This window comes from Talpa occidentalis, unplaced genomic scaffold (genome assembly GCF_014898055.3).
Source record: "Talpa occidentalis isolate TD23 unplaced genomic scaffold, MPIMG_talOcc4v2.1 talOcc4.2, whole genome shotgun sequence".
In the NCBI taxonomy this organism is placed as follows: Eukaryota; Metazoa; Chordata; class Mammalia; order Eulipotyphla; family Talpidae; genus Talpa; species Talpa occidentalis.
Genome location: NW_023602073.1, coordinates 91,690,697 through 91,701,947, shown reverse-complemented (window position 1 = coordinate 91,701,947; position 11,251 = coordinate 91,690,697). Strand labels below are relative to the sequence as shown.

At 39.1% G+C, this 11,251-nt stretch overlaps 1 protein-coding gene across 1 annotated transcript in view; it reads left to right on the top strand.

Annotated features, from left to right (window-relative positions):
• The first annotated feature begins 230 nt into the window (after positions 1–230).
• The window catches only part of ME1 (malic enzyme 1), a 133,099-nt gene continuing 122,078 nt past the window's right edge, over positions 231–11,251 (top strand). Inside the window, exon 1 of the mRNA XM_037520026.2 lies at positions 231–379. Coding sequence (XP_037375923.1) covers positions 302–379 — 78 coding nt within the window. The 5' untranslated portion in view covers positions 231–301. The remainder of the gene's footprint in view (positions 380–11,251) is intronic.

The window sequence follows — 11,251 nt, the reverse complement described above, 5'->3', positions numbered from 1 at the left end:
TGCCGGCCGCTCCCCTCCCTCCGCCGCGCGCCGGGCCCCGCTCTTCCTCCTCCTCGCGCGCTGGCGGGGCTGCTCCGCCATGACTCAGCGCTTCTCTCCCGGCGGCTCCGCTGGGGACACCGGCCTCTCTCCGGCTCCTCCCGCCGCATCCACCCCCTCTCGCCACCCACCCCCCCCCGGCCGCCAGGCCTTTACCCGCGCGCCCGCCGCCGCGCAGTCCTCAGGGCGCTCCCGCCGCACCCGCCGCCCGCCGCGCGCGTGCCGCACCCTCCGGCCCGACCCCGCCGCCCGCGCGCCCGCCATGGAGCCCGCCGCCCCCCGCCGCCGCCACACCCACCTGCGCGGCTACGCCCTCACGCGGAACCCCCACCTCAACAAGGTGAGCCCGCGGGACCCGCGGCGCCCCCGGCCCCTCAATATCTGGGGCGCCCCCAGCCGGGGTCCTGGCGCCGGGCCTCGCTCCTCCGCGCTCTCGCGCCGGGGCCGTGCCCGGGGAGCCGCCCGGCCATGGGGGCTCCCGGGCACCTCGGAGCCTGTGAGCGCGCAGGGGTGGGGGCGCCCAGGCCGGTCTGCACCCCGGGGGTGTGATGGCTGGGAGGTGCTGCTGCCTCTGCGCCCAGGCATCCCGGGTTTGGCAAAGAGGTGAAGATGTAACTTATTTATTGTACTTTTGGATGTCCCCAATAGCAGGATCCTAGTCACAGAAGGTGATCCCAGACCAAGTGGGAGAATTGAATGTTTTTGTGAAGGTACCTGGTAGGCTGCCAGCGCGCTCCTGTGTGCCAGCCACTTACTGGGTCCACACAATGTGGCAATTCTTGGAGGCTGCTGGGGAGGGAAGTGGTCCTACTGGTGCATCCTGGACAGAAATGTGTGCTGATAGATTTTGATCACATTAACAATCAGCAAGTGAAGGCCTCTTGGTTTCTGGAGCGACAGGGCTGAGAGGCGGGGAATGCTTGGTGGGTGGCTTCTGCCTTGGACACTTGGCATGGCCTGGTGGAAAGCCCTGTCCTACAGCTGGGGCTGTGGGTAAAACCACTTGTGTGTGTGTGTGTGTGTGTACATATACATCTTTTTAAAAATATGGTCTTCTGAAAATGAAAAGCATTTCGTTTCAGATCTTTTCTTTTTTAATTAAAAGGGACTTCAGTCTACAGCCCATTCAGAGACTCTTTTTTCAGATCCTAGTAGCATTTCGTTTTTCTTCAGTGGTGATGAAGTGTAAACACCTAAGATTTCTCTCTAGTGAAAAGCATCTCAGAATTCATAATTTTGTTTGTCTGGATATGAAACAACCACGTTTATTTGTAGCTTCTTTTCCTATAGATTGTTTCTTTGGTGTAATTGTGTGCTTCTGGCACTTAATTTTTTATTTTGTACATGGAAAAAGCCATCAATCAGTACAAAGGTCTTTTAGTCCTTTGGTTGCCTGGACAGTGGTTCCCCTTTTTCCACTAAAAACTGGACTTCAGTTTTACTCCTTTGATCACGTTCCTTGTGATTGTTATTAATGACCTGAGGATTTGTGATTCTTTCATTTAATAAATTATAGCTACTGTGAGTTCTTGATTTTTTTGTGGTGACAGGCAACTTCTATAAATCCATGATTATTTAGTATTTGTGGTTACAAAGCACTATGAAATTTTTAATAGTTTCTACTGATTTTCTTCTCCAAAATGAATTTAATGGCTAGTTTGATTTTTCCTTCCTCTTTACTATTCTGCAGGTAGAAGCCTAATTTCAGTAGAACAAAGGTAGAATTTGATATGACAAAACAATTTGACTTTCATTTGTACCTGCCTGCTGTAATTTACGGCTCAAAGAGGATTGCCACTTTAAAAGAGCCACATGAGTAACATAACCTGTTTGAATTTCCTCCAGTCAGGGGCAAGAGTGGATGTTTCAAGTGGGTAGATAGAATAGTCTTAAGCAAGAGCAAATCATGCCTTTACTATTTACATCAAGAATTTATAATATTACAATCTTCATCTCCTATTCACCAACAAGGATTTTTCCTACTTAAGAATATTATCACAGAGATCTTTCAGCAAAGGTAGAAAGCAGTGTCAGTTTGTTAAGAGCACATTTTTAAAATTGATAATTGAACTTAACTGCATGTATCAAATTGGATCTAACATGTAATTCACCAACTTTGGAGCAATTAAATAATTAAACAATTGTGGAAAGTGTGATATAATGGAATGAATATTCTAAAACTTTTGAGAAATGATTTCAAGTTCCAGTTCTTGCAGTTAGCACTTGTGAGATTTTGAATTTTTTTTTAAATTGAGATAACCTTGGTTTATAGCAACATTGCAGGAGTTTCAGCTTTATACTTCAAGTTGTGTATATATTACTTTATGATCACCACCAAAATCTAATTGTTATCTACCATTATACATTTGTCTCCTTTACCTGTTTTACCCACTTTCACATCCCCCTTCCCCTCTGGTAGCCACCTTTCTGTTGTCAAACTAACAATTTTTTCTGTTGTTTCATTTGTTTATTTATTTTCCACATGTGAGTGAAATCATATGCTATTTGTCTTTCTCCAGCTTAATAATTTTACTTGGAAAAATCTCCTTAAAGTTAATTCATGTTGTCTGAAATGGCAAGATTTCATCTTTTTTTTTAAGTGGGTAGTATTCTACTGTGCTGATAAAGTCATGCATTGTTAGCAACTTTTCTGTCAATGACATACAGAATATATGACCATGGTTCCAGTAGGCTATCTCAGATAGCCTAGGTGTGTTGTAGGCTATGCTATCAGGTTTATGTAATTACACTCGATGATGTTCATACAAGGATAAAATCCCATAAAAATTAATTTCTCAGAATGTATTCTCTTGATTAGATGATGCCTGACTATATACCACATCTTTATACATTCATCTGTAGATGTCTATATAGGTTGTTTCTTGGCAATTGCAAATAATGCTGTAATGAACACTGAGGTACATATATTTTTAATTTATGAATTTTATAGTAAAAAACCCTTCTCTCTGGGAGAGACATTTGCATTTTACTATTTTACCCTTAAATTCATATAGGTGAACTTGAGTGAAATTGTGTGACCTTTACAGTCTTTCATTCAATTCTACTGAATGCCAGCTACATAAAAGAACATTTTTATGAAGAAAAAGGGAAGTATTTGTTTTAAGTACTCTGCTTAAAGTGTATAAAGGGTTGGAAGTAGGAGAGAACATGACTTGTTAAAGAAAAATAGAGGTATGTTTTGGGTAATTACATTTATTGGGATAAGAGGGAGAGAATTGCCAAGACATGAAAGTTAAAAGTTCTAGTGATGTGCAAGCAATCTTTATTCTCTGACTTTGGAAATAGCTACTCTGACAAAACAAATATTTGGATACTTTTCCAATGGTTTTCCAAGTTGACATGACCAAATACTGTTATAGATACTGTGCCAACTCAACAAACTTTTTTTTTTACCGTGTATGGATCCATAATTGATCCCCAGATATATTACAAATTCAGTAGAACTAGTTTGGAATTGTTTCTACTCTAAATCATTAACAACTTTTCTTAGATGTGGGCCTAAATGTAGTGTGGTGGTTTGTATTCTTAAAATGATAAATATTTTACAACTTAAAAATTAATTTTTACCTTAGTGCATTTATTGTGTACTTTCATGCAAAGGATTACTTTTATCTTAAATGAATTTAGAAGATTTAAAAATTGATATTTTTCCTCAGGCCCTGAGTCTGTCATCAGCTAAACTATTTTCAGATGCTTGAGACCTTTGAGGTAATAGAGGGGAGAGAAAACATGTCTTTAAGTTTCAGTAATTTAATCTTATAGTTTGAGCAGTTAATATAAAAATGAACAATGTTCTTCCTCCCATTTGTGATTGGGCTCTTTGTTTTCTTTTTATTGAATTGTATAAGGTCTTTGTTAGCCTCTTGTCAGATGTATAATATGCAAATATTTTCTCCCATTCATTAGGGTGTCTCTTTGTTTTAATGATAGTTTCTTTTGCTGTGTCAAAGCTGTTTAGCTTGATGTAGTTCCATTCATATATTTTTGCTTTTGTTTTACTTGCTGTTGAGTTAAATAGACACTTTTCCAAGAAGGCATACAGATGGCTACCAAGTGCATGAAAAAATGTTCAACATCATTTGTTATAGGGGAAATGTAAGTTAAAACACAGTGAGATTAGATACCACTTTACTTCTGTGAGAATGGCACATAAAAATACCCAAACACAAAAAAATGTTGGTAAGGGTGTGGAGAAAAAGGAATGATGATATACCATTAGGGGGGAAAGTAGACTGACCATACCTCTATGGAAAATATCAACTATCAAAATATTTCAAATAGATATACCATTTCCACTCCTCAGTATATACCTGAAGAATACAAAAATCACTAGTTCTAAAGGATTTATGTACTTCTATATTCATAGCAGTTCATTAACAATGACCAAGTTGTGGAAACAACCGAAATGCCCACCAACAAATCAGTGGATTAAGAAGATGCATATCTAGGGCCTCCCTGGTGGTGCAGGCGGTTGAGCGCAGCTCTGTGAAGCTGTCCACAGCCTCTGCAGTGTGGGTTTGATCCCTGCCAGCGGGGGAGATACCCACATGGGGCGGCAGACCTCTCCCGTTTTGCCTACTGCTCCCCTCAGTAGTATTTCAGTAGATCTGCCTGTTCTGTTCCCCACTCTGTCTCTGGAGAATCCTCTCACCCACCTGCTTATCTGGCCTGTACCCTGGTTCTTGTATGCATGAATAAATAAATCTTAAAAAAGAAGAAGATGTATATCTACACAATGGAATACTACTCAGCTATAAAAAAGATGAGCTCTTGCCATTTGTAACAACATAGATGGAACTGGAGGGGATTATGCTAAATGAAATAAGAGAAGGACAAAAATAAATACCCAATGATTTCAGTCATGTGGACTATAGAGAAAAGAAACACAAAGGAACTGACAGAACTAAACCAAAATAAACCCTAGAAATATGACTGCAGAATTGAGGCAACTAGAGAGGGGGGGAAAGTTGAGGTGGGGATAAAAGAGGAGGGGCACAGTAGTCTGTGGTAAAGGACTTTAAGTGCTTAGATGGTGGGGGTAGGACAGTAGTATAATATCTGAGGAGGCGTAACTATTCCCCTGAATCATATACAGTGTTGTAAACCAATGTTATCTAAATAAAGGGGGAAAAGAAAAAGAAAAGGCACAAAGTCAAAAAAAAATACAAAAGGAAAAATGAGCAATGTTTTCTAAAAACAGGGGACTATCACTTTCAGAGTTTCTATACTAATAAACAAACTTTATACCTAAAATGTTCGGATAATTTTAAAAATCATAGTAGCTGAGAATGCCAACAAAAGAACAAATTGGGGCTATTACTCCCATGCAATTGAAAATTTAGATATAGCTTTTGACTCACCTTAAATTTAACTCTAATAGCCTGCAGTTGACTAGAAACCTTACCAATAACATAGACAGTTAACACATATTTTATGTTATATATATTAAATACTAAATAATGACAATAAAGTAAGCAAGAAAATGTTAAAATAAGAGAAAATACATTTGTAGTACTGTACTCTATCAATACTGTAAGTTTATCTATTTACAAAAACATGTGCATATAAGTGGATCCCCATACCTCAAACCCATATTGTTCAAGGATCAACTTCACTTGCATGTTCACATAAATATTCTTGACTATATTATGAGTAACCCTGGGGTAGTTAAATTCTAGATTCTCTTGCTAAGACCTGAGGATTTGGAGACTGAACAAATCTTAATATTCTCCTATATCACTGGGGGTAAGCCCCTTAAGCTTAGCATACATTAAAATGCATTTAGATCATTTATTCAGCTGCTCTAAGATACTTTCAACCTTTTTTATTTTAACACAATACATACATACATATACATATGTAAACGTTTTATTATGGGCTGAATTCTGTCCTCTCAAAATTCATATTTTGAAAAAAAAATTCTTATTTTGAAGTCCTAACCCCTGGTATCTCAGAATGTAACCATTTTTGTAGATAAATTCTTTAAATAGATAAGTTAAAATCAGGTCTCTAGGGTAGACTCTCATCCAATATTACTAATATTTTAAGAAGAGGAAATTAAGTCATGTACACAGAGGAAAGACCAAATGAAGATGGAACAACCATCTGTTAGTCAATAAGGTAAGCCTCAGAATGCAAACAGTACTACACACTTCTTGAACTTGAACTTCTAGCCTTCAGAACTATGAGAAAATATATTTTTGTTGTTTTAGCCACCCATTCTGTTTCTTTGTTTTGGCACCCTCAGTGAACTAATATGATCGAAACAAAATTTCCCAATACGTGCTTTCCCTTGCTGTGTTGAGTATTCTAGTAGTATTGATTCTATTTTAAGTTTAGTAGTATTGATTCTAAAAACGTTGGTTGTGGTTCACTAATGAATTGCAATTCATCGTTAAAATTCTCTTTATGACTTCTGTCGTATGTTTCTATACCTGCGAAGAGTACTATAGGGTAACTGTCTTTTCTGTGCCTTGATGTTGCATATGGAACTTTAGTTTTGCCTTGGTAGTATCAGTTCAGCCTTATCCAGTACCCATGCACCCTGGTATATATCCAACTTGAGGTGTCTTTTAAGCAAATAATTTTGAAATTATGAGAATGTGAGCATTGTTACTAATAGTGTAAGGTCTGATTACTCAGCAAAACACTAATTCCTTATTTAGTATCAGAACCAAAAAGAAAAATGAAACTTTGTTAATGAGCATTTCTTTGTGAAAATTTTTACTAAATCAAAATCTTGCTTATATTTAATTCGTACATATGGCAAATATAGCATAAAATAATTGAGAACAAATATATTGGTCATATCCATAAAGTTAAATGAGAACTCACCTATTAATACATTATTATTTCAGACTGTTTTACAAAGCACAAGCAAATTATACCATTTGCTACAATGTAGAGATACATCAGGTGCAGAGATACATCAAGAACAAAATGTTACAGAAAGCATAAAAAGCTATGGGAAAATGTAGTCAACAAGAAATCAGAGTTATCCTGATGTCAGACAATACAGAATTCTTATCTGAAAGCATTAAATAGACAAATGACAGTAATGCTGAAGATTACAATTTTGAAAGAAATTATGAAAGTAGTGGATATCATTGCACCAAATCACACAGTAGCCACCTTCATTATAGGACATTATAGAACATTACAGGAGAAATTAAAAAAAGAAAAAACACTAAAAATAGAGGGTTTAAACATATCTCTCGATGTAGGCTTTTCTACAAAAAAGGGACAAAAAAAACTTTTCTTACAGGAATTCCTTCCTCAAATTTCTTAGGAAATTTTTATTTTTTCCAAAGTGTGAGAACATTAAGTTGAAAAATGGGGAAAATGGAAAGAACTATTATATTCCTCCCTTGAAAATTAAAGTTTAATCTGTTATATAGAGATATTACTAGTTTGAAAGGATTCAATGTCAAAAGGAAAAACTGGAATTTGTGACAGGTTAATGTCAACATTTCCTGGATGTAGACAGGAATATGAAGGAGAGATGCAGCAATGATCTAATATATTGGTTTTGCTTGTAGCTATTGCCAGTTTCTGACAATATCTTTTAATTTTTGTGTTTAGACCACTTAACAATTAGTGTAATTATTGATATTTGAATTTCTATCATTTTATTTTTTTAAAGATTTATTTATGCATACAGGAGCTGGGTGTAGGCCAGAGGTATGGGGGTGAGAGGATTCACCAGAGACAGAGTGGGGAACAGAACAGGCAGATCTACTGAAATACACTGCTGAAGGGAGCACTGGGTGAGACAGGAGAGCTCTCCTCATGTGGGTTAGCTCCCTGGCCTGGGGGTTGGGACTGGAGGGACTAGGAAATAACAGTGAATTTCCCTCCTTCTCCATGACTTTTGAGATTCCCCTTTCCTGATTCTTGTAACAGAAAGGGAAAGCTTCTCTTGGCACTGTTTTTGTCTGCATTCAGCTTTTATGCTGCTTTTGAGTCAAGGCCAATAAAGGAAAAAAAAAAAACAGAGTCTATACTGGAGGGCAGAACTCCAGGAAACAAAACATCCAAGCTTTTACCTTAGTTTCTGGTCTTCTTTTCTACTTCTGCTGCCATTTTGTATCCAAAGTCTTCAGATACCTGCTCAATATGTTTGTCTGTACAAGATTTGTAGTTGGATTCTTTGGGAAAGACAAGATACAGTATGCTCACACAACCTTGCATAGAACCAGAACCTCATATTGTTATTTTTTTTTAAAGGGTTGGAAGACATATTTATTTATTTATTTATTTATTTAATTTAATTTAATTTATTTTAAGATTTATTTATTTTATACAAGCACTGGGCACAGTCAGAAGCGTGGGAGGGTGAGAGAATTCACCAGAGCCAGAGCAGGGAGCAGAGCAGGCAGAAGGACCCAAGTACACTGCGGAGGGGAGCAGCGTGTGGCAGGAGAGGTCTGCGCACCATGAGGGACCCTCCTCTGGTGGCCGGGGAGCAGCCGGGGATCGAACCGGCACTGCAGAGGCTACGGGCAGCTTCACAACCCAGCGCTCAACCGCTGCGCCACCAGGGAGGCCCTCATATTGTTATTTTTAAGGTACAAATGTATGAAACCTTTTCTTAAGTTTTGGGGGAAAATCAGGAAATTGACTCTCTAATGTATATTCACATTCCCCCTGCCCCCCATTTTTCGGGGAAACTATTTGCTATAGCTGAACGTTAATAATATTATGCACATAATGACTTTAATAATAAAATTTAGTCTGTGGAAATTGTTTCACATAAGAACTGTATATATATAATTTATAAAATTTCTGTATTCTAAGGATTTACACAGATGATTTGCCTTTTGATGTCTATGTACTTCTGTCCCCCTTCATGCTATGATGGAGAAAATACTATAGAAATTATAAGGTTCAAAGTTCCTTGGTGGAGGTATGTAGGGGTGTTATACTGATTTGCGTTATAGCAAATATCTTTCAGCATAGTTGCTCTCAGGACCTGGAATATAGTAAAAAGTTTGTTGGATGCATAAATGAAGGATATTTCTCAAAGTAATACACTTATTTATTTTTTTTAAAGATTTATTTATTCATTTATGCAAGAACCGGGGTACAGGCCAGATGCGTGGGAGGGTGAGAGGATTCACCAGAGACAGAGCAGGGAACAGAACAGGCAGACTGACGAAGTACACTTTTGAGGGGAGCAGCGGGCACGACAGGAGAGGTGTGCCACGCCATGTGGGACCCTCCCCGGCCAGCAGGGATCAAGCCAGCGCTGCAGAGGCTGCGGACAGCCTTACAGCGCGGTGCTCAACCGCCTGCACCACCAGGGGAGGCCCCAGTAATGCACTTACTGCTTTGCTCTCAAATGTTGTTATAAACTCTCCAAATGTCACGTTCCATTTTGTGGAATGAATGAACAGTACCCTCTTTTATATGCTGTTGAGTATGTTAGAGAATCCCGTTGCTTTAGTGAGTATAAAGACGACCAGTGTATCATTTAGGGTTAAGGTTTTTTTTTTTTTAAGATTTATTTATTTATGCATACAAGAGCTGGGGTACAGGCAAGAGAAGCAGGGGATGAGAGGACTCACCAGAGACAGAGTGGGGAACAGAACAGGCAGACTGACTGAAATACACTGCTGAGGGGAGCAGCGGGCAAGACAGGAGAGGTCTGCTACACCATGTGGGTTGCTCCCTGGCTGGCCTGGGGTCAAACTTGTATTGCGGAGGCTGTGGATTGTTCACAGTGTGGTGCTTAACCCCTTGTGCCACCTTGGAGGCCCTAGGGTTAAGTTTTGCTACATATACCAAAAAAGAAATATAACAATGGCTTAAGAGATTGGTTATTTCTCTCATTCATGAAGAAAAGCTAAGGTGGACAGTCTAGAAGGGTTGTAAGTCTACAGAATCATCAGAAATGTAGCTGCATTACCATCTTCAAGTTCACTTCATGGTCCTAACTGGCTGTAGATTGATAGATATGCACACATTTCAGGCAAGGCATAGGAATAAATGAGAGAAGTATAAGAAGACCCACTTTCTAGTTAGAAAGCCTTTCCCTACAATAATTCCATTTACATGTCATTGCTCAGATACAATCACATGTCGCATCTAACTTTAGGAGAGATTAGAAATGTAGTGTTTAATTTGATGCAGTGCCATCTCAGATAACATAGGGGTTCTTTTAACTGAGGAGGAAGGGGAGAATTGATGTTATAGGCTATCCCAGAGCTTCCAAAGACAGGGATTTAACAAATGTAAATAATAAATATGATTATAATGTTCTTTTGTTGATCACAATATTCTTGGAGATTGAGATAAATAGTACTTATTTTTTTAGTTAACCTTATAGATTCCTTGTAGAAAAAGATGCAAAACTTAATTTTTGTCTCCCTTTTAACTTCTGTGCCCAGGGATTGCTAGTTCACAAAAGCCATCTACAATTTAAAGTGACCAGTTCCTAGAAACAAATACTATTTACAGTAACTAGTGTTTCCATTATATACTAGAAATATTATATGAAAACTTTTTTTTAAGTTAATTTTCTTAGGTTAAAATGTCATTGATGTATGGCATGAAATGGATATGCCCTTTATGTGGTGTTATGAAAGAGACATGTTGCAATTGGGAGTATGTATGTGAATCATTTGGAGAGGTGAAAACAAATCAAGATTCATCGTTCCATATTGAAGTCTGTGTCATCTGCCTGGTACTCTGAAATGAGTCCTGAAGCATTATTATTTTTTTTAAAGATTTATTTATTTTTATACAAGAACTGGGGTATAGGCCAGAGGCGCGGGAGGGTGAGAGGATTCACCAGAGACAGAGCGTGGAGCAGAACAGGCAGAAGGGCCGACATACACTGCTGAGGGGAGCAGTGGGCGCAATAGGCAAGGTCTGCTGTGCCATGTAGGATTCTCACCGGCTGTGATTGAACCCATGCTGCAGAAGCTGCGGACAGCTTCATACCACTGTGCTCAACCCGCTGCGCCACAGGGGAGGCCCTGAAGCATTATTTTTTCTTTATTGAGCTGGCTTTGTGGGGCTGGGGGGTTCGAGATTGGGGCGTGTTTCCTCCATATGGTAAATAGCAAATAATGTGAGTATGAGTGCTGCTAACTCAGTTGCAACATTTTCATAAAATGGCCTGACTACTCAGGGAAAGAACTGGGTCATCCTATCCCACTTAGATAATGCTTAAAATTTAGCTTAACAG